Source organism: Hylaeus volcanicus, chromosome 8 (assembly GCF_026283585.1).
Source record: "Hylaeus volcanicus isolate JK05 chromosome 8, UHH_iyHylVolc1.0_haploid, whole genome shotgun sequence".
NCBI classification, from domain to species: Eukaryota; Metazoa; Arthropoda; class Insecta; order Hymenoptera; family Colletidae; genus Hylaeus; species Hylaeus volcanicus.
Genome location: NC_071983.1, coordinates 3032436 through 3050675, shown reverse-complemented (window position 1 = coordinate 3050675; position 18240 = coordinate 3032436). Strand labels below are relative to the sequence as shown.

General features: G+C 41.3%; 2 protein-coding genes across 8 annotated transcripts in view; one reads left to right on the top strand and one right to left on the bottom strand.

The window, feature by feature from the left end:
* Positions 1-42: 42 nt before the first annotated feature.
* On the bottom strand, positions 43-6503 carry LOC128880811 (neuropathy target esterase sws). 3 transcript variants are annotated; one of them, XM_054131275.1, is made up of 15 exons: positions 6300-6503; positions 5784-6185; positions 5282-5701; positions 4870-5198; positions 4443-4806; positions 4060-4353; positions 3613-3992; positions 3358-3526; positions 2896-3276; positions 2544-2819; positions 2250-2436; positions 1664-1780; positions 795-1115; positions 422-717; positions 43-304 (listed from the first exon to the last, which is right to left on the bottom strand). In XM_054131275.1, exons 1-15 carry the CDS (start codon positions 6303-6305, stop codon positions 203-205), a joined length of 4044 nt encoding a protein of 1347 aa, XP_053987250.1. In that variant the 5' UTR covers positions 6306-6503; the 3' UTR covers positions 43-202. The 3 variants fall into 3 exon arrangements, with proteins under 3 accessions (XP_053987250.1, XP_053987251.1, XP_053987252.1); XM_054131276.1 differs by lacking the exon at positions 1664-1780 and adding an exon at positions 1214-1330; XM_054131277.1 differs by lacking the exons at positions 43-304; positions 422-717; positions 795-1115 and adding an exon at positions 1214-1344.
* A 597-nt stretch (positions 6504-7100) lies between these two features.
* Positions 7101-18240, top strand: part of LOC128880816 (formin-binding protein 1-like) — a 37594-nt gene continuing 26454 nt past the window's right edge. For 4 of the 5 annotated variants that reach the window (XM_054131288.1, XM_054131287.1, XM_054131286.1 and 1 more), the window contains exon 1: positions 7102-7353. In XM_054131288.1, coding sequence (XP_053987263.1) covers positions 7330-7353 — 24 coding nt within the window. In that variant the 5' untranslated portion in view covers positions 7102-7329. Of the gene's footprint in view, positions 7354-18240 lie in introns of all 5 variants that reach the window. The other variant, XM_054131285.1, reaches the window with a different exon arrangement.

Below are 18240 nucleotides of genomic sequence, written 5' to 3'. Positions count from 1 at the left end.
ATTGCATTGTTATCTTGATGACAATAGCAAAGTACTCGTTAATATTTTTTCTTAAGAATATTTTTTGTACTTTAGTATAAATACATTTTTCATAAAACTACGCATGATTGTAAAGTTGTAATAATTTGTACATATGAGTGAGTGAGCGGGTGCTATGTACGTTCACAAAGATGTGATCTTAAAGTAAGAGTGGCTAAAAGGCTTAAAATATTTTTGGATGGTAATCTAGTTCTGACTCTGCCTCGGTATCTGATAAACTTAAGGAAACACCAGTTCTTCGCCGTAGATGAGCTTCATCGGGACTCTGAAAAATATATAAAAATATTATCATTTATACTGGCCTGGTTCCTTGTGAAACGAGTAGTAAAACATTCCGAAATGACTGTGTATTCTATTTCTCGATAAGAAGTATGATTAGTACCTGATCTAGAATACCGGCAGTAGGCTCAGAGGCATAACCTACTTCTTGTGCATCTTCTTCTAGATCTGCCTCGTATTCTTCTAACTCATCCGTGTCTGAATCGATGTCCAAATCTACGTATCGACTTCCTCTGGAGACTTTGCATACCATTTGAGCTAAATCCGTAAACGTGTACGATGATGCAGATTGCTGATTCGATACCTGATGCTTTGCTCGTAACGCTCGTGCGTTTTCTCTGTCGGCATTAAATCGTGGAAGAACTCCAGCTTTCGACTGTCCTTCGAAATAAGTCTTTCCTATTCATGTAAATTAAATAGTTTGTGTACATGTATCAAATTCTCAATCTCAAATTATACAAATAATAAAAGGTTACCGTGTTGATATCCGACATCTTTAATCTCGTCAAAATTTGTAAACTGAAGAGTTTTATATTTATCTATCGGTGGCCTGATATATTCGCAATAATCAGAGTTTTTCACTTCCTCCAATTGCCGTACGCAACTTACGTACGCCAGCCTCGATTGTATATCAGGCAAATTCGGTACTTTAACGGGCGTTGCGAAAGGATTCCAACGTTTCCACAATAGCCACCAACCGGACAAAGAATCTCCATAATTTGTTAAATCCGTGTCATCCTGTGACCCAACGTCGATTGCCAAAATATGATGTGCTCCTTGTCTCAACATTTCGTCAGCTTGAACAAATAAATGATTAATGTACACGGCGAAAACCAATTACGATTGATTATATATTATTTCTATGAACTGATAAACAATACAGATTTTAAAGTACCTGGCACGTTATTAACATAACACCCATCGACCAAAAGATGCCCGTCAAGAGGGTCGCAAATAGGAGGAAAGACCCCCGCAATGGTCATACTGGCTCGAATGTATCTCCATAGTAAACCTGAGTTCACTTAGCTATTCAGAATTTGACAAATGCATCTTTTATCAACGGGAGTGAGCTTTACGTCATTTTTTTTTTTCATTATTAAATTGTAACGAATCGTTTCATTATTTATACGAATGAAAAAGAATCTAATGGACTACTCGTTCATAATATTAATTTGTTGTACAATGTCCAGGTAATTTTGTAAAATCAATAAAAATTTATATAAGAGCGTACGTGCGTTCAACTTAAAATATTTTTTACCGTGTACATTAATAATAAGTTCTGTTCAAATGAATTCAACGTTGTAAGTTTCTTAACGCACTCTTTTTAATGTTACGCTCAAATTACCTGGAAGGTTATTGACGTACCCGCCGTCGAGCAGGAGATGGCCGTCAACTGGGTCACACATGGGTGGCATATAACCAGACAAAGACATCGAAGCCCGAATGTACCGCCACAGCGATCCTAAACACCACGAATTAAGTTCCTTAATGTATGTACATGCATTTTTTCTTTACTTTCTATATTCGATCATAAATCGTATGATGTACATTATAGCAAATATCACTGGTTCAAAAATTCCTTGATACCATCTATACAGGAAATAAAAAAAAAAAGAACACAATATTCGCCTTGACGGCAAACGATACAGAACGGAGAGTACGTCAACAATGATTACCCAGAAAGCTCACTCCCGCTGTTCAAGCATATTTCTACATAATGCTCTACGACAAATGGGTATTCGAACTTCAAAACAAAATTTTAGGTTAGGAGCATATCTACAGGGTCTATCAATTTCACCAAAACAGCGAGAGAGTTTCCAGTTAGTTAAAGCTGAACAATTTGAATTATGTCTTAATCATATTTAATCAAAGAGAACTGGAAACTATCAATGCTTCGAGAAACGTGAAACTTTCTTCCTTTGAATACAGACCGTGCGTGTGTGTACGCATACAAGAGTCAGTGATGTCTGTAGTTATTGTAAAATACGGTAACCACAGGTCCTCTATGTATGTATCGCCAAATGTTGCCTGAATTGTTTTATTAAAATCTTTTCCAGAGAACATGGATGTCACAGGGTACGTCAAGTCCATTATTTGCCTCCACCACTGTGTCATTTTCTATTAAATAGATATTCGTCAACATAGAAAAAAAATACCAATAGAAATTATTATAAATGTAAAAATATTTACAGTATTTTTATTAGCTTTAATTCTGTGGTAATTACCTTAGACCATTCGCGAGCTTTCTGAGTTGTCGTCGTAATATTCTTTTCCATGCAATACAATGCGCCCATAAAAGCACCGATGCTAACTCCACCGACCATGTCTATGGGTATTCCAGCTTCGATGACCGCTTTAAGCATACCTACATGGGCTGCACCTCTAGCACCACCACCTCCGAGTACTAGGCCAACCGAAGTTCCAGTTAACCACCGAGCGAGTCTACTAAAGTCACTATGAACATTTGGCTCTGACATAAGAACCTTGGAATATAATTCATTCTAAAAAAAAATTTTTCAAAAATTATTTCAATGTCTTATCTGATACGAGTATAAACTATAACACGTTGTATATTACAATTCTATATTGAGATCTCCTGGTGAACATTCGTTTAGGGCACAAAATGTGATGATGACTAGAAATCCAAGATCTCATATTCAACCACTCCACTGTATTCGTTGGCCGCTGTCCGCTCTGTTCTTTGTGCAAAAGAACTAATTCCTTTTGCGTTCTCATTACCAAGCGTTCGATTTCGCGTTCTGTTCTACCTATGGAAGGAGGCCTATCTCCCAAACCGACAATAAAAATGCAGTCCGCCTGTCGAACGCATCGTTGAGTCCACAATGTGTACGTTGGATCACATTGATACAATGAAATTCGGTGTTGATCTTCTTGTTGCGCGAGCCATGATGTTAAACGATATTCATTCGCGGGTTCCATAATAGTGCTACCTAGAGTCTGTTGATAAAAAAAAATGCGTATAAAGAATTTGATTGTTCGTGATGGAAATAAGAAAGCGAATTGATTTTAATTGCTTACTTTTCGGACAACATCTGAAGTGAGGCGTAAACAAGGTCCGATAGCACACAACGAATGATACAGTTCGTATGTAAATGCAGTTAATGGTACATCATCAGATACTGGGACTATAGCTACAGTTGAGAAATTTACTTGAGCTGGTCTCGTATCAATTGTCGCAGCAGCTCGCCTGTAAATATATTTATACATAGGTATCTTCTAATTTGATAAGAAATTAATTTTATAAACACTATTACTAATGTATCGGATGCATACTGCTTATCACTGCTGCCACCTTTCGAGTGTGGCTGTTGCCAAGACCCAAGAATACGGTGCCCAAGTAAATTTATAAGCCTTGTGACTACTATGGGGTAACGAAGTTTGATCACATTAAACAATCCTTCGGGAAGTTTTGCCAGTTCAGAGTCTCGTACCGCCATTACTGTTGTTGATCGTGGAGTTTGCGTGACCATTTCTACGATACCTACTAGGTCTCCCTTCCCATATTCCGCAACGAGTTCTTTCTTTCCATTTTCATACGTAATCACCGACCGAAGTCGGCCACTTAGTACAATAAACGTAGAGTCCGATTCATCGCCTTGTCTATACACTGCTCTTCCACTTTCAAGAAATAGCCAGTCGAGAGCAAAATCAACCTTTTGTAGAAAAATGAAAAATTAATAGTAACTATCCAGTAAAATATAAATGGAAAAATCTTTATACCTGTCTAACGAAAGGACTAAGCCTTCGGACAACCGAGTGAGCTACGTGTAATACAACGGTAGGTTGTTCTCTCATAATGGCAAAGAATGTTGATTTACTAAGAAGCGCGATGCGACTAGGATGTTTTGCTCTAATGGTATAGAAAGAAGGCTCTCCGGTTAAAACAGCCAATCCTCCAACAATTTCACCTTGATGAGCGCTAAACATGTGAACTTCTTGACCTACATCTCTGCCTTCCGAAACGCGTTGACTAACAGTTAATAAACCGGATACGACATAGACGAGAGCAACATCCTGAAAAATATAAGTATAACATTGATATATTTAAATATGAATATATTTACGTAATATATAACACAATATTATATCGATTTTCCTAGAACCTTATGAGATTCTTCTTTCATTAGATAAGTTCCAGCAGGTACTTCTCTAATTTGAACCTTGCCATCCTTAAGTATCGATTCGTCTTCTAAACCAAGTTCTCTCACGAATGCTTCGGTAGCTATTTGAACAAGATGCGATTCGTCTAATTGTTGCGGGATTGGTTCGATAGTTGTGGATCGTTTTTTGCTTGGGTAAGAATTGCCTGTGTTTACAACGTCCGGTTGCGATCCTTGGTATGATTGTTGCGATGTTGCAGGCGAAGAATTTGCCCAATGAGAATCACATTCTGGTACCATATTTGCTGAATTCTGATCCAATTGTGGGCTTAAATTTTGATTTTTCCAATCAAAACTAGTCTTTGGCCTATTATAGAGTATACGTTAATATGAATGATTTTTCTTCGTTAAATAATTTTGTTTACCTTACCGTCGATTGATAACGATAGGTACGGATTGAGGACTACTCGAAGTAGAAGTATCGCGCTGAAGCATTTCACATGCATCGTGTTGCTCCGATGAAATAGTAGTTGATACAGAGGATTGATATTCCGTATTTGGCGTAGCGAAATTTTCTTTAGTTCTCGATCTAACCGGTGATCCAGAAAATGGACTCTGTTTCTTTTTGTGTGTTCCTTGATTAACTAATTCCGCAGACAATCCAAGATATTGGTGTAAAGCGGTAAAGGTGACTCTTTGGAGGCGAACCATAATGACCTGGATAACTCGAACGAACGCATCAGGATGATCTTGAAAAACCTATAAACATGCGAATACGAGTATTATATTATGAACCCTAATCGTAATTTTATTAAAATCCATTCTGTACAATTACATTATACCTCTTGAAATGCGCTCATCGGTAATTTGACTACTATAGAATTTTCGACAGTTCTAGCGGATACAGTCTTGTAGGTACTCGTATGCCCAGTAAGTACGTCCGTGAAACTAAGAAGACTAGTTACAGATTCCCCAGTTTTCACTAGTTTTAACGATATTTGGGAACTATCGGGTCCTGTAATATAAACATTGACCAGGCCTTGCTGCACAATAAATAAATTTTCATCCGGATCCCCAATTTTAAATAAACTGGTACCAGCTGGTAAACTCATAATTTCTGTATGCTTGCATAATTTCAAGAATACAGGCTTTTCAAAATGACCAAATACTCTAATACTTTGCAACATGTACAAAGCATCTGGCGGTACTCTGTCACCAGGACCTAGGTCTTCTTCCAAATATTCAGCAGGTGGTTCCAAAACCTACAGAAACAGGAAAATATATAGCCTACAAGATGCATTACAAAAAGTAAAATGAAATTTAATAAAACTAAAATTTGAATACTTTTAATTGTTGCGGCGTGGAATCTTTCTTTAATTGCAATAATCTTCGTGCAAACCGCATGACTGCCTTTCGTTTTTTTCCTTGTCCTGTTGCATGTACTTGTCCACCGATAGATTTTACTTTGCGTAACATTTTTCTTCCGTAAAAGAGGACCTTGTCCCTTTTTCTGAATCTGGGCTTGCCTGTACCTACTCCGACGAATTCTTTCATTTCTGGGAGAAATTCTTTGTTTTTCCATTTTCGAAGAACAATTACACAAACGACAATTAAAATTATAAGAACCAATGCCGCAATAATAAACAAGGTTTTCGATGTTTGATATTCCGTAATTAATTTGCCAATCCATCTCGTAAAGATGTACGATCCTAAATTCTCGTTGTATCTATTGAATAAATCCACTACCTGAAAGTAATAAAGGTAATTCAGTAACAGTTAATTATTTATAAATGTATAGCAAACGATGTTTTACAAGTATACATAAAAAAGGATTACGAATGAAATATTATAAATAATAACCTCCATAGTGGGCACTCATTTCTTCCATTGGTCTAGAGCAGGATTTAATCGAGGATCGCGTCACGAATTCATAAGTATGCGGAATACGAAGCAGATGAATTGAAATAAAGTCCTGTTTTTCAAGTAAAATATTAGTTATCTACAATCAACTAATGACCTTTGATACTTCGGTCGAGTCATCCAACGCCATTTTAGTCGCACTTAAGTAAGTACATATATGCATGGACATGTTGCAACTCCAAATTACACCATTTTTACATATATAATGCATATGTACTCGACTATTTCGAAATATTTTGAAAGTGGAAAATATCTTCGTATACTACGTCCAATGTCCTGTATATCTTTTATGAAATTAGAGAACAACGAAAGAGAAAAACATCGAGATATAATACATAGCTGCATGGAATGTTCTGTGTCATTTAAACGACTATGTAATTAAAATCCTAATGAGATAATAAGAACGAATCGGTCCTCCGATTAAAAAGAATAACATTGGAAAAAAGACTCTTTTTATCACCATTAATTCGATATGATTTAAGCATGCAGGCATCGCATACGTTTCTTGTTATCAAGAAAAAAATAAATACATTTATGTGTCTTTGTGATCCTCGATCTATATGTTTTTTTGCGAATGTAAAGCTCTCGTCGTTTTACAATAATTATGTAAACTCATTTTGGTTAAAGCACGGTTCGAATAGTTGGCGCCAATGTGGATGTTAGCTCGACCAATGGCGGAACGCATCCCCTCCCCGACAGCCACTTATACCCGAGAAGGTCGATAGAGCGCGCTACGGCGGAATTCCGGGCGGTTTTCAGTGAACAGTTGGGTACGGTCAGTCAGTGGTTACGGGTCGACATGTTGGCGACGTTTTAGTGAGTGGTGAGCGCGGTAGATCTGACGCGTGATTTTTCATGCGTTTTTATCGCGTGTTCGATACCAGAGGTGTTTCTCGTTCGCGACGCTACATGTGAAGTGTCGAGTGTGACTAGCCTGCTGCTCGTGCCTGGTTTACCCAGCCCAGCAAACATGAGCTGGGGTATAGAACTCTGGGTAAGTCTCTCCTTGGTTTTCTCTGTCCATCTATCTGTCGCCGTTTCTCCCTCTCGTTCTTTCGCGATACAGCGATCCGCACGCACACGAAAACGAAACACGCCGAATAGCTCAAGGCGTTCGACGGTTGAACATTATCGTCGAACCGCTGCCCCGTTGTTTTCGCCAACGCGTAACAACGATATCCTTCGATAACCAGTTCACGGTGGCAAACCACTCACGGGAGTTTTACCTTTGCGGTTGCTAGCCGCGGGCGACGTTCTTCTCTCCTTTGGTGTATCCCCTCTCCTCCAGCTATCGTACCCAACCCGGGTGTATATACGTGTACTCATCGTTGGTGTGCTCCTTCGCTTGCTTCCTTTCTCATGAAATCTTGGACGAATACCGGTGCTATACGGTGTGACAGTGACTTGTCGTCATCTTACCGTGACGCAAATCCCCTAGTACGCGCAATCGATTCTCGCGGAGGGATTACTTGCAGCGTTTTTCTTCCCTTGCAGTCTTCTTTGTATCCGCTTTGTTTAGTCGCATCGAACGAGATATCTGGGGAGTAATTTACCTGCGCGCACGGCTTACAGAATTTCACGTATCGGTCCCGGCTTTGTACTCTCAGGAAGCCACGAATCGCGGTACAGTTGCGTCTGTGAACTTGTAGTGATTCCAGCAGGTGTACTACGTATCCGTTATCGGACGAACTATTTTTTTCTCCGCTATTCGTTTCGATTCGCCAGACGATCTATCTTATCGACAAACAAACGAGATTCTTTTCTCGGAATGCAGTTACCGTGTTCGCCATCGATTCGACACTACCAGGCCGCTATTTGTATTCTTCCACGTCTTACGAAAGCATTTACGCGCATCTACATCTACACACGGCCCGAGAATCGTGCCGCTCAACGTCATCTTCCTTACTTTCTGTTCCCTATAAAATATAAATAATTCATTCGTTCGTTCCGACCGATCGTTTCTTTCCCGACGATCTCTTTCTCTCCCACGGCGTTCCAACGAATCGACAAATTTCTAGACGTTCGATCTTTTCGCAGCCTTGAGCTCTCCGGCAGCCGTGGGCGTTTAGAAGCGTCGCGGTGCGTGCGGCGAACGCGTATGAGCGTTCGGCAACTATAGAGATGGGTTTATTTGAATGAAAAAGATGGCGAACGAAACGAAACGTATCCACGTTGTTCGCTCGACTCGATTATTACTCGGATAAGATTTCGTTCGTGTAACGCAAACAGTCGTTTATCTGCGATCTGTTGTTCGACATTTTTTATCTAGATAAGAATTTTTGCTATCTTCGCTTCGAGAACGGTTCAAGCTCCGCGTACAGGGAACGTATCGTTACGAACGATTATCGTATTACGAATACCGAGATTAGATCGCAGCTCATCGTTGTTTCGGTTGAGAGGAAATCGGATTCGTTTCGAACTGTCGCCGTATATTACGATTGATTGGTGTTCCACTCGTGTTCTTCTGTGAATCACGATACAGGACGCGTTCGTGTTTAACCGCTAACGGCCGCTCGCGAGCATATGTACACGTACGACACGGGCGTGTCTCGCCATGCTCTTGACAGAGAAAGGGAGAAACAACCGAGAGAGAGTGTCGCTCGGGGAATTTCGGTGTGAAATTTTACTTGGACGCGCGCGTACAATTCTCTGTTTCTTTGTTTATTTCCTTGGCCTATTTTTTTTTTTTTTCAACGGTAAATAAACATTTGCGTACTAAAATAGCAGCGAACGCGTGATCGACGAACGGTTATCTCAATTACGCTTTATTTATTAGATCGTTTACACGGTATAATTGTTATCTGCGCACTTTGCACTCGGATGTAAATATTTCTTTTATAACAGGACCTCGATTCACTTGGAATCGAATATCCAGAGTCTACGTTTTCCAACTACGATTATATAATTGAAATTAATTATTTTCTAGATTTTATCTATTGGAAGACTTTTTTTGAAAATAGGTAATAGAAAATTCCTTGCGGTTGAGAGAAGAAAATGTCCAAAGGAATACCCGAAAAATGTACGGTCTAGATTACGACGTCCCTTGTAACTCATTTGTCGTTGAAACGAAGTCAATGAATCAGCGTGTTCGAAGTCGCGGTCGGGTTTTAGCGAAAACGCGTGACGAACTATGTCTCTTTCGTTGGAAAGGTAAACTCGGGCTCGACTTCGTATGCTAACCGATGATTTCATGGCTCGACATTCCTGGCTCGTGTCTCGGTCGACTCGTTAGGGTCAGGTACGTTTCTTTCTTCGGCGCAGAACTGCCTAAAATGGTTATCGCGCGTCACGAAACGATGTAGCGTTACTCGAGGCACGGTTACGGTTATTGGTAATCGATACGGACGCGAAAAAGAGCTTTTTCGAAAGACACGAAACGGAAAATTCTTCACGTAAACCGGGACGAAATCTTTTGCGGCCGGTTTGTCGGTCAGCTAATAAACTGAGCGTGAACCGCGTTAACAGCGTGGAACAGAAATGTTGACCGATTAAATGTCACACTTGTCTTTTGACCGTGCGAAAACGGTTCTTTTTCTCGACGGACCGTTTTAAATGGCGCGCAACTCGATTCGAATCATAGAGACATCGTATTATAGGTTATAGGTGCATAGGTTCGCCAAAAAGTTGGTTCGGTTTGGGAAAGAGGAGAGAGGAAGTTAACGAACGATACGTGTGTAGCAGTCTACCAAGAATTTGATCTTTTCGTTAAAAGTACAATGGTTCAAACTCGTGCTCGAAGCTATGCGAACCTGGCACCCGACTGTTCGAAATTAATTTTTCTTTCTTAGAAAATGGTAGTACTTGGTTTGTACTTGATTGTAGTAACAATAGTTTCGTTTGTACCTTCATCAATTAATAGTTAAAAAAAAAAATTCAAAAAACGGTCAGGGACCCGACATTGAGATTTTTGAAATCTGTTTTTTCCCGATTCTTTAGAATCGTTTGTACCCGTTCGTACCGCTTTTCGTTTCGTTTGTACCGCGATAGTTTAAATTTTACAAGCAATCGTTGATACAGTTGAATTATAAAATTCAAACTATCGAGGTACAGACGAAACGAAAAGCGGTACGAACGGATAGAAACGATTCTAAAGAATCGGGAAAAAACAGATTTTAAAAATCTTGAAAATTGACGATTTCCACTCTTACGCGGATCAACAATTGCTTGTAAAATTTAAACTATCGAGGTACAAACGAAACGAAAAGCGGTACGAACGGGTATAAACGATTCTAAAGAATCGGGAAAAAACAGATTTTAAAAATCTTGAAAATTGACGATTTCCACTCTTACGCGGATCAACAATTGCTTGTAAAATTCAAACTATCGAGGTACAAACGAAACGAAAAGCGGTACAAGCGGGTACAAACGATTCTAAAGAATCGGGAAAAAACAGATTTCAAAAATCTGAATGTCGGGTGCTGACCATTTTTTTGAATTTTTTTTAATTATTAATCGATGAAGGTACAAACAAAACAATTGTTACTACAATTAACTACAAAGGAAATACTATCATTTTTTACACAAAAAAAAAAAAATTTTTTTTTTTGTTGAAAAGTCGGGTGCCAGGTTCACATAGCTCCAGATCGAGGAGATCGAAGAGCGTATAAAGAGGAACGATTCGTTTAGATAAGCCATTCATAAGTTCGCGTACGGGGTTAGAAAGTTCTCAATGGATTACTCGTAAATCTCCGTTAATGGGAGAGGTCCCACACAGCGAAAGCGGAATTGATCGAAACGGGGTGATTAAATTTGAATCGTCTATATGTATACGAAATCATACGGGGGAAACATTGGTGCGTAATGGCTTATTTATAGCGTACAATTGTTCGAGAAACGAGGGTATTGTTTCTCGGTGCCCGATATCGTTCTTATCTACCTTTTCCTTATCGCTCACCTGTAACCGTTCTCTCTTACCACCGAGGTGGCGTTATCTCCTCCCGACGAGCGCTCAAGATTTTTCTCGTTTCTTTTCTACCCGACACAATTCTTCCATTATTCTTCCATTATTCTTCAATCCATTTGGATCGTTTCCCTCTCGTTGAACTCGTGGATCTGTTGCGTCGTGGATGACACGCGTTGTCTAAGATCGCAGAGCAAAAATGCTTACCGTGGGATCGAGACGCGATAACACCGACAGCGGTAACGTCTGGCGTCTGGCTTTGATTTTGCGTCGCGTTTAAAAATATCGTCGGCAAGGCTTTTGAAAATACTTAAAGGGGGATTCCGTTCCTCCGCTTTCTACGCGTCTCTCCGATAACAAGACTGCCAACGATATTGCGGTTCGGTATCAAGAAAACGTTGGAAAATTCCGTTGGAAATTCGCAGATATTAAACTTGAAAGATCTGAGATCTAAAGATCCTAGGCATCTTGTTTTAATCTGTTTATGCGTCTAGCCGTCTGCGTCTCTCTTCTCCAGTCTTTGCTCCATCATCCTCGGACCACTTTCTCAAGAATTAATAGTTTCTGAGACATTCGTTCCCGTTACTTCGCGACATAGTAGTTCAAATATCACAATTCTGATACAGTAGCGCATCTAGCAGAATTGAGTCCTCCCAAATTCTTATACCGTAACTCGTTCGTATAATGTTTCGTAAAGTAAAATAGAATATTTCGTAAAGTAAAGGTTGTTTTCGTTTGAAAACGACGCGAGTAAAATCGTCGCTGGCTCTCGGATCGATACAACAGATAAGGAGCCAGTGAACAGATTCCTGTATCTATCTTTCGAGTATCTAAGCTAGGCTCCAATTAAAAAGAGCCGAGCGGAAATCTTTAGGAAAATTTCGTCAGAAAATCCTCTGCGCGTTTGGGCGCGAAAATTCGTTCACAATGGAATCCGTAAATTTCGAGGCTCGCGTTTCCCACGACTGGCTAGCCCCAGGAATGGACGAACGAAGATGTTTGCATGATTACACGCTTTGCGTCTCGTCCAGGAATTCTTGCAAGGCGCGAGGATTCGAGTAACTGTTTACAACGCGCTACTTACCCTAATCGCGTTCCATTATTACTACCACTACCATTATTACAACTAATCGATCAGCGACTCGCGTTTCGTCAACTTTGAACGCGCGTTAGCCCACGAGTCGTAGAGGGTCTCGACAGACCCCACGCATTTCTGGATTATTTATAGCTTCCTTTGCTTTCTTCCCTTGTTTACCTCTGGATAATTTCATCACGAATAGAATTCTAGTTATTACTCTCGGTGTTTCGTGGGTAGCTGCACGATACATGGAAATCGTCGCGTTCCATTTTCCAGAAATCATTGGACACGCGATCGAAACGAGTTCCAATTTCTTTTACCGAAACTCTCGATGCCGCGGCGGAGATTCTAGGGCTGCCCGAAGCCTCCTCGACTCGGTCCGTTTTCGTAAGTGGTTTTACGAGCGAAGGCTTCTTCTTCGGTGGTGGTGTGCGGCGTTCCGTGCGATCGCATTGCCTCGTTACTCGAGGCACCGGTTCTCGTCCATAGAATTTCGATGCCTCGCGAAACGAGAGGAGGGAGAAGGAAGGGGGAGAGACACAGTCCGTTACATCGAGCCGAAAATTGCTAAACGATAGTTAGTAAGTCGCGGATTGTCATGCGATATAAATAAACAATATCGGGCTCTCTGGAAAGTCCATGGCGATTTTTAGTAGGCGGCACAGGTCTGAATATGTCAGAATGGCTGAAAACAAATAACGTGTGTACATTCCTTAAAAGGTGGAAAGGTTGTGGAACGGAATGGTACATATACAGGGTGTCCCAAAAATGTTGGCGGTCCTCGAAAGGGGTGGTTCGGGAGGTGATTTGAAACGACTTTTCCCTTTGCAAAAATGTCGGATGGGGCTTCGTTAAGTGGATATTAATAAAAAAAAACCCGACCAATCAGAGCGCGCGGATACCGTTGGAGCGGCCGCGGTAGCGAAGGCTACCCGCTGAGCGGTCGCGTCAATATCCTTCGATGCACGTCCAGTCGCATGTTCGCGTACGAGAGCGGCTACCTAGCGCGTAGCCATCGCTACCGCCGCCGCTCCAACGGTATCCGCGCGCTCTGATTGGTCAGTGTTCTCCGTTAATATCTCCTCAACGAAGCCTCGGACAACAATTTCGCTAAGGAAAAAGTTGTTTCAAATCACCCCCTGAACCACCCTTTTCAAGGACCTCCAACATTTTTGGGACACCCTGTATAATTCGATAAATATACATCAAAATTTAAATATGCCTTTGAATGTTTCTTAAAAATAGGCACAAACTTTCCGGACAATCCGATAACGAATGTAGAATATATAAACCAACAAAAAACGAGTATTCGTATACGATACATTTGCGTTGAACGCAAGAAACGCTGAAATAATTACTCGAGCGTCCCGAGACGGCCGAATTGGAAATAAATGGTGGGCGAACGTCATCTTTCTCAAGCACGAGAATCGTACTAAAAATAATCATATTCGTACTAAAAATAATCATAATCGTAAATGAAAATCGATTTTTCGAATTACCGTCCTCTGGACATCGAGTTTGGCGAAGGAAGCCGGTGAAACGCCTCCTGCGAGGACCCGAGAGGGGAGCCTCTCGTTCGCGGAGGTAAAAGAAAAATCTGCGAGATTCTGTCGCGACCGCTCGCTCGCTCCTCCTTCTTTCCTTAACCAGCGTGTCCCTTTTGCAGCCGGTTTTCGCCGTGACGACGCTATACGTATACCGTGAGTGCATTTTTTCGCGGCATGACACGCGTGTCGAGGTCGCCAGCGAGACACCGATCGCAGGGAACTTGGACTTGAATTCCTCACCCTCCCCTCAAACTTTCTCGAAAATCGACGTCCCGTGCGATCCTCGCGCTCTTTGGAACTTTCGGCAGTTTCCTTTCAAGAAATGGCTCCAAAGGTGTCGAACCTGTGTTATACGAATTTTATTTTAATCGTTGCTCGTGATTCGACCTCCAGAGGTATCGTTATAGCCATCCTTCATAAAAATACACGTACGAATCTTGCGGGGCGGACAGTAGAGCAGCTACGTGAACCTGGCACTCGACTTTTCAAAAATTAATTTCTTTTTTATAGAAAATGATAGTATTTCGTTCGTACTTAATCGTACTACTAATTGTACTACTAATTGTACTAATAGTTTCGTTTGTACCTTTATCAGTTAATAATTTTAAAAAAATTCAAAAACTGGTCAGCACTCGAGATTTTTGAAATCTGTTTTTTCCCTGTTCATTAGAATCGTTCCATTATTTCGTCGGCTTGCATTTCTCTCGGCGCGGTGAACGTAAATATTTCCCCACTAGCCGGGCTACCGGTTCAACTAGCAGTTAATTAAATCGAATGCGGTCGAGCCGAAGCGAAAAATTTCATTCATTATATCCCGCTCTCCCATTCTGGGTAGTCGTTTAAGAAGCGCGCGTTCGCCTTCGATCCTGACCGACATCGAACAAACGTTTCCGACCGTCGGGAACAAACGTTTGCGTGCCTTTGCGACTCCTTGCCCGAAATATTCGCAGTTCTCCCTTTCCGTGGAACCGACTATTTCTGCTCGGCACTCGGACGCCGAGTATGTACGTTTCTCTCGCGTGAACGAGAGGGAAAGAGAGTGCTCGCGAACTTGCCCCACCCACGCATTGCGCCAAATCTCTATAAATACCGTACAGGCGAGAGTACGTTTTACGCGACGAGAACGCGAGAGAGGAGGTTGTTGTTCGCGGCTGTCGCTGAAAACGATATTTTTCTCCGGCGATGAATTAAACAAAGGTACCTCGTCAAGAAGTCGTACTTATGACTTATCGTTATGTTAAAAAAAAAAAAAAATTTCAGATTAATTCGATCGACGTGCGCGATTTACGAACTCGATCCGAACGTTTCTCTCTTATCTCGACGTCTAGGAACTTTTGCAGCGTGTTCGTGCTTTTATTACGCGTTACATCGTTCGCGGAGTATTCGAAATCGTTTGAATTTTCTGCAGGTTTAGTATCCTGTATACTTGGACATTTAACGCATAGACGGCTGCTTAATTGGCCGTCTAATCTATTTTGTAGCGGGACGCGGAAAGCCTTAGAAACGCCGCGCAACGGAATTCGCTTGGATCGCGTGATCGGCGCGCAAGTCGTTCCGGAAATCGGCGATCAATTCGAGACTTTCTTTCGAGTACCGTTCGGAAGAAACGTTGCTTTATTTGGGAGGAAAAACTCGTCGAAATTCTTCTCCGTATCATTCCTTTGTTTACGTCTTACTAATCTACGTTATTTTGCGGTACATAACAATTTCGAGCTCTTCGAGATTAAAGAGAAAAGGTTGAGAAACACTGGCCTAGATTGACTATGCACGGATCTGTATTCGTCGCCACAGGTCGTGTAAGTAGCGATAGTAGGAGCGTCAAGGTAGTTCGAGACTTAATTTATGCAAGCCTGCGTTCACCGCGAGGCGCTCGACTTAGGGAATCAATAACCCCGGCTTGTAAATGAAATTCTATGCCGAAGAGAGAGCCTCGTTTTTCTCATTAAGCTCGCCGGAGAACCGAGAGTCGACCGAGATCCTCATTTTCTGCTACTCGAGACACCTAACTACATTCCTGGCCCAGAAGTGGGGGTGGATTGATTTAATTAAACCGTACCAGGGTAATCAGCGAGATCGCGGAAATTCGGCGGTCGGAATTTTCAGGAAAGCATACTATGGAGTCGATTCTCAAAATTAATCTCCAACAAATAAATTGCTCCTAGACATTTTTCTAGAGACCCCTCATTTATGAGTATTTTCGCTTTTAATGTTTTTTCCTGTGTCTTCGACTGTCCACTATTTAAACGCCCATCGCTACATCAAAATTTCATAATCCATGCTAAAGTAACGTTTCATCGATTCCGGTGTATTCGGTATTACGTACATGCAAGTATCACATTTTCATTTGTTCGAAACCAGCGTTATAGGTCTACATTTCCAACAAATAAATTGCTCCTAGACATTTTTCTAGAAACCCCTCATTTATGGGTATTTTCGCTTTTAATGTTTTTTCCTGTGTCTTCGACTGTCCACTATTTAAACGGCCATCACTACATCAAAATTTCATAATCCATGCTACTAAAGTAACGTTTCATCGATTCCGATGTATTCGGTATTACGTACATGCAAGTATCACATTTTCATTTGTTCGAAACCAGCGTTATAGGTCTACATTTCTAATAAAAAAATTGCTCCTAGACATTTTTCTAGAAATCCCTCATTTATGAGTATTTTCGCTTTTAATGTTTTTTCCTGTGTCTTCGACTGTCCACTATTTAAACGGCCATCGCTACATCAAAATTTCATAATCCATGCTAAAGTAACGTTTCATCGATTCCGGTGTATTCGGTATTACGTACATGCAAGTATCACATTTTCATTTGTTCGAAACAAGCGTTCTAAGTCTACATTTCTAATAAAAAAATTGCTCCTAGACATTTTTCTAGAAATCCCTCATTTATGAATATTTTCGCTTTTAATGTTTTTTCCTGTGTCTTCGACTGTCCACTATTTAAACGCCCATCGCTACATCAAAATTCCATAATCCGTGCTAAAGTAACGTTTCATCGATTCCGGTGTATTCGGTATTACGTACATGCAAGTATCACATTTTCATTTGTTCGAAACAAGCGTTCTATGTCCGCATGGTCTAATCGACTAACAAACAAATAACTGGTAGGACTTTTCAATGGCGTTTTTACGATTCGGGATCGCTTGTGCGTCGCAGTTTCGCTTCGGCTCGACGTCGCGTCGTACGGTCTCGCTCGTGGATCGATAAGGGTAAAGGCAGACTGTGCACTGTGCAGAACGAGCGTCTTTGCTCCGTTAAGAAACACAGACGGATTATTGTACCGGTTATTACGTCTTAACAAGTTCGAACGCGGCAGACCGTTTCCTCGAACGGTCGTGGAACCAATGACAGCGAAATCTCGAGATATCGATTCGACTGGTTCCCTCGGGAGAATTACAGATCGGAGTCTGGACTCTTTTTCGCCGAGCTGGTAATTGGCGTATCGATTTCTAATCGCGGACACGATACTGTTTTCTCGCGGCGATTGTAAACGCGATTCTATCGGTTTCTTCTTCTTGATAGAGATATTATGCATAGACACCTGTCTCTGTCAACCATCGCGTTTTTATACCAAAATGCTTGCCGTTTATACTTTTCACCTACCACGACGTTCAAACGAAAGATTTCTAAATACGTAACTGATATTCATTTACAATCATCGCCCGTGGGTCGTTAAATTTGCTTTAACGCGTCTCACGACATAAATTTAATTCGTAAAGCGTGGTCTAATATATTCCGCATGCAATTTCCATACGTTTTCCATGTTATCAGGCGTTGTGAATGCGAACGCATATAATCGACAGTCTAATAATAGGATGCCGTCGCGCGAACAATTTTCCTTTGAATTTTGAAACGTCGCTTGACCCCAAACTTTATCGGTCGGTGGCTTCGAAATTACGGTACACCGAGATTGCGCGTGTCAGCGAGTCGTGTAGCAAATCCATTTCGAAACGACGCGATGGGAGCACGATTCGCGTGAACTTGAACGTTTACCATGGTGTCCGAGCGAGGTCTCCATAAACGCACAAACTCGGGACCGAACTAGTGCGTTTACGGTAGACTTCGTGCATTCTCCGATGTTTGCCGACGAGCTTCGAACGTAGAAAAGGATAACGAGTAAAGAAAGAGGACGGAGTGAAAACACAACGCGGGATATGCGGTGAGACAATTTCGAAGCTCGTCGGCAGCCATCAGGGAATATACGATCATGTAAATAAACACTGCTCGGCTTTCAAACACCTTGTTCTAGAAGTAGTGGGGACGGTTTCAGTGCAGAGACTATACTGTAGAGATTCCAGAGATCCAGAGATTCCAGGACTCGAAATCGTTCGAGTTCGAAGGTCCGA

Excerpts from the sequence above, each read along its gene's own strand:
- LOC128880811 (XM_054131275.1), bottom strand. Across the intron at positions 5,199-5,281 it reads CGATGAGCGCATTTCAAGAG|GTTTTTCAAGATCATCCTGA; the intron begins GTATAATGTAAT and ends GCATGTTTATAG. Across the intron at positions 2,820-2,895 it reads GGAGATCTCAATATAGAATT|AATGAATTATATTCCAAGGT; the intron begins GTAATATACAAC and ends ATTTTTTTTTAG.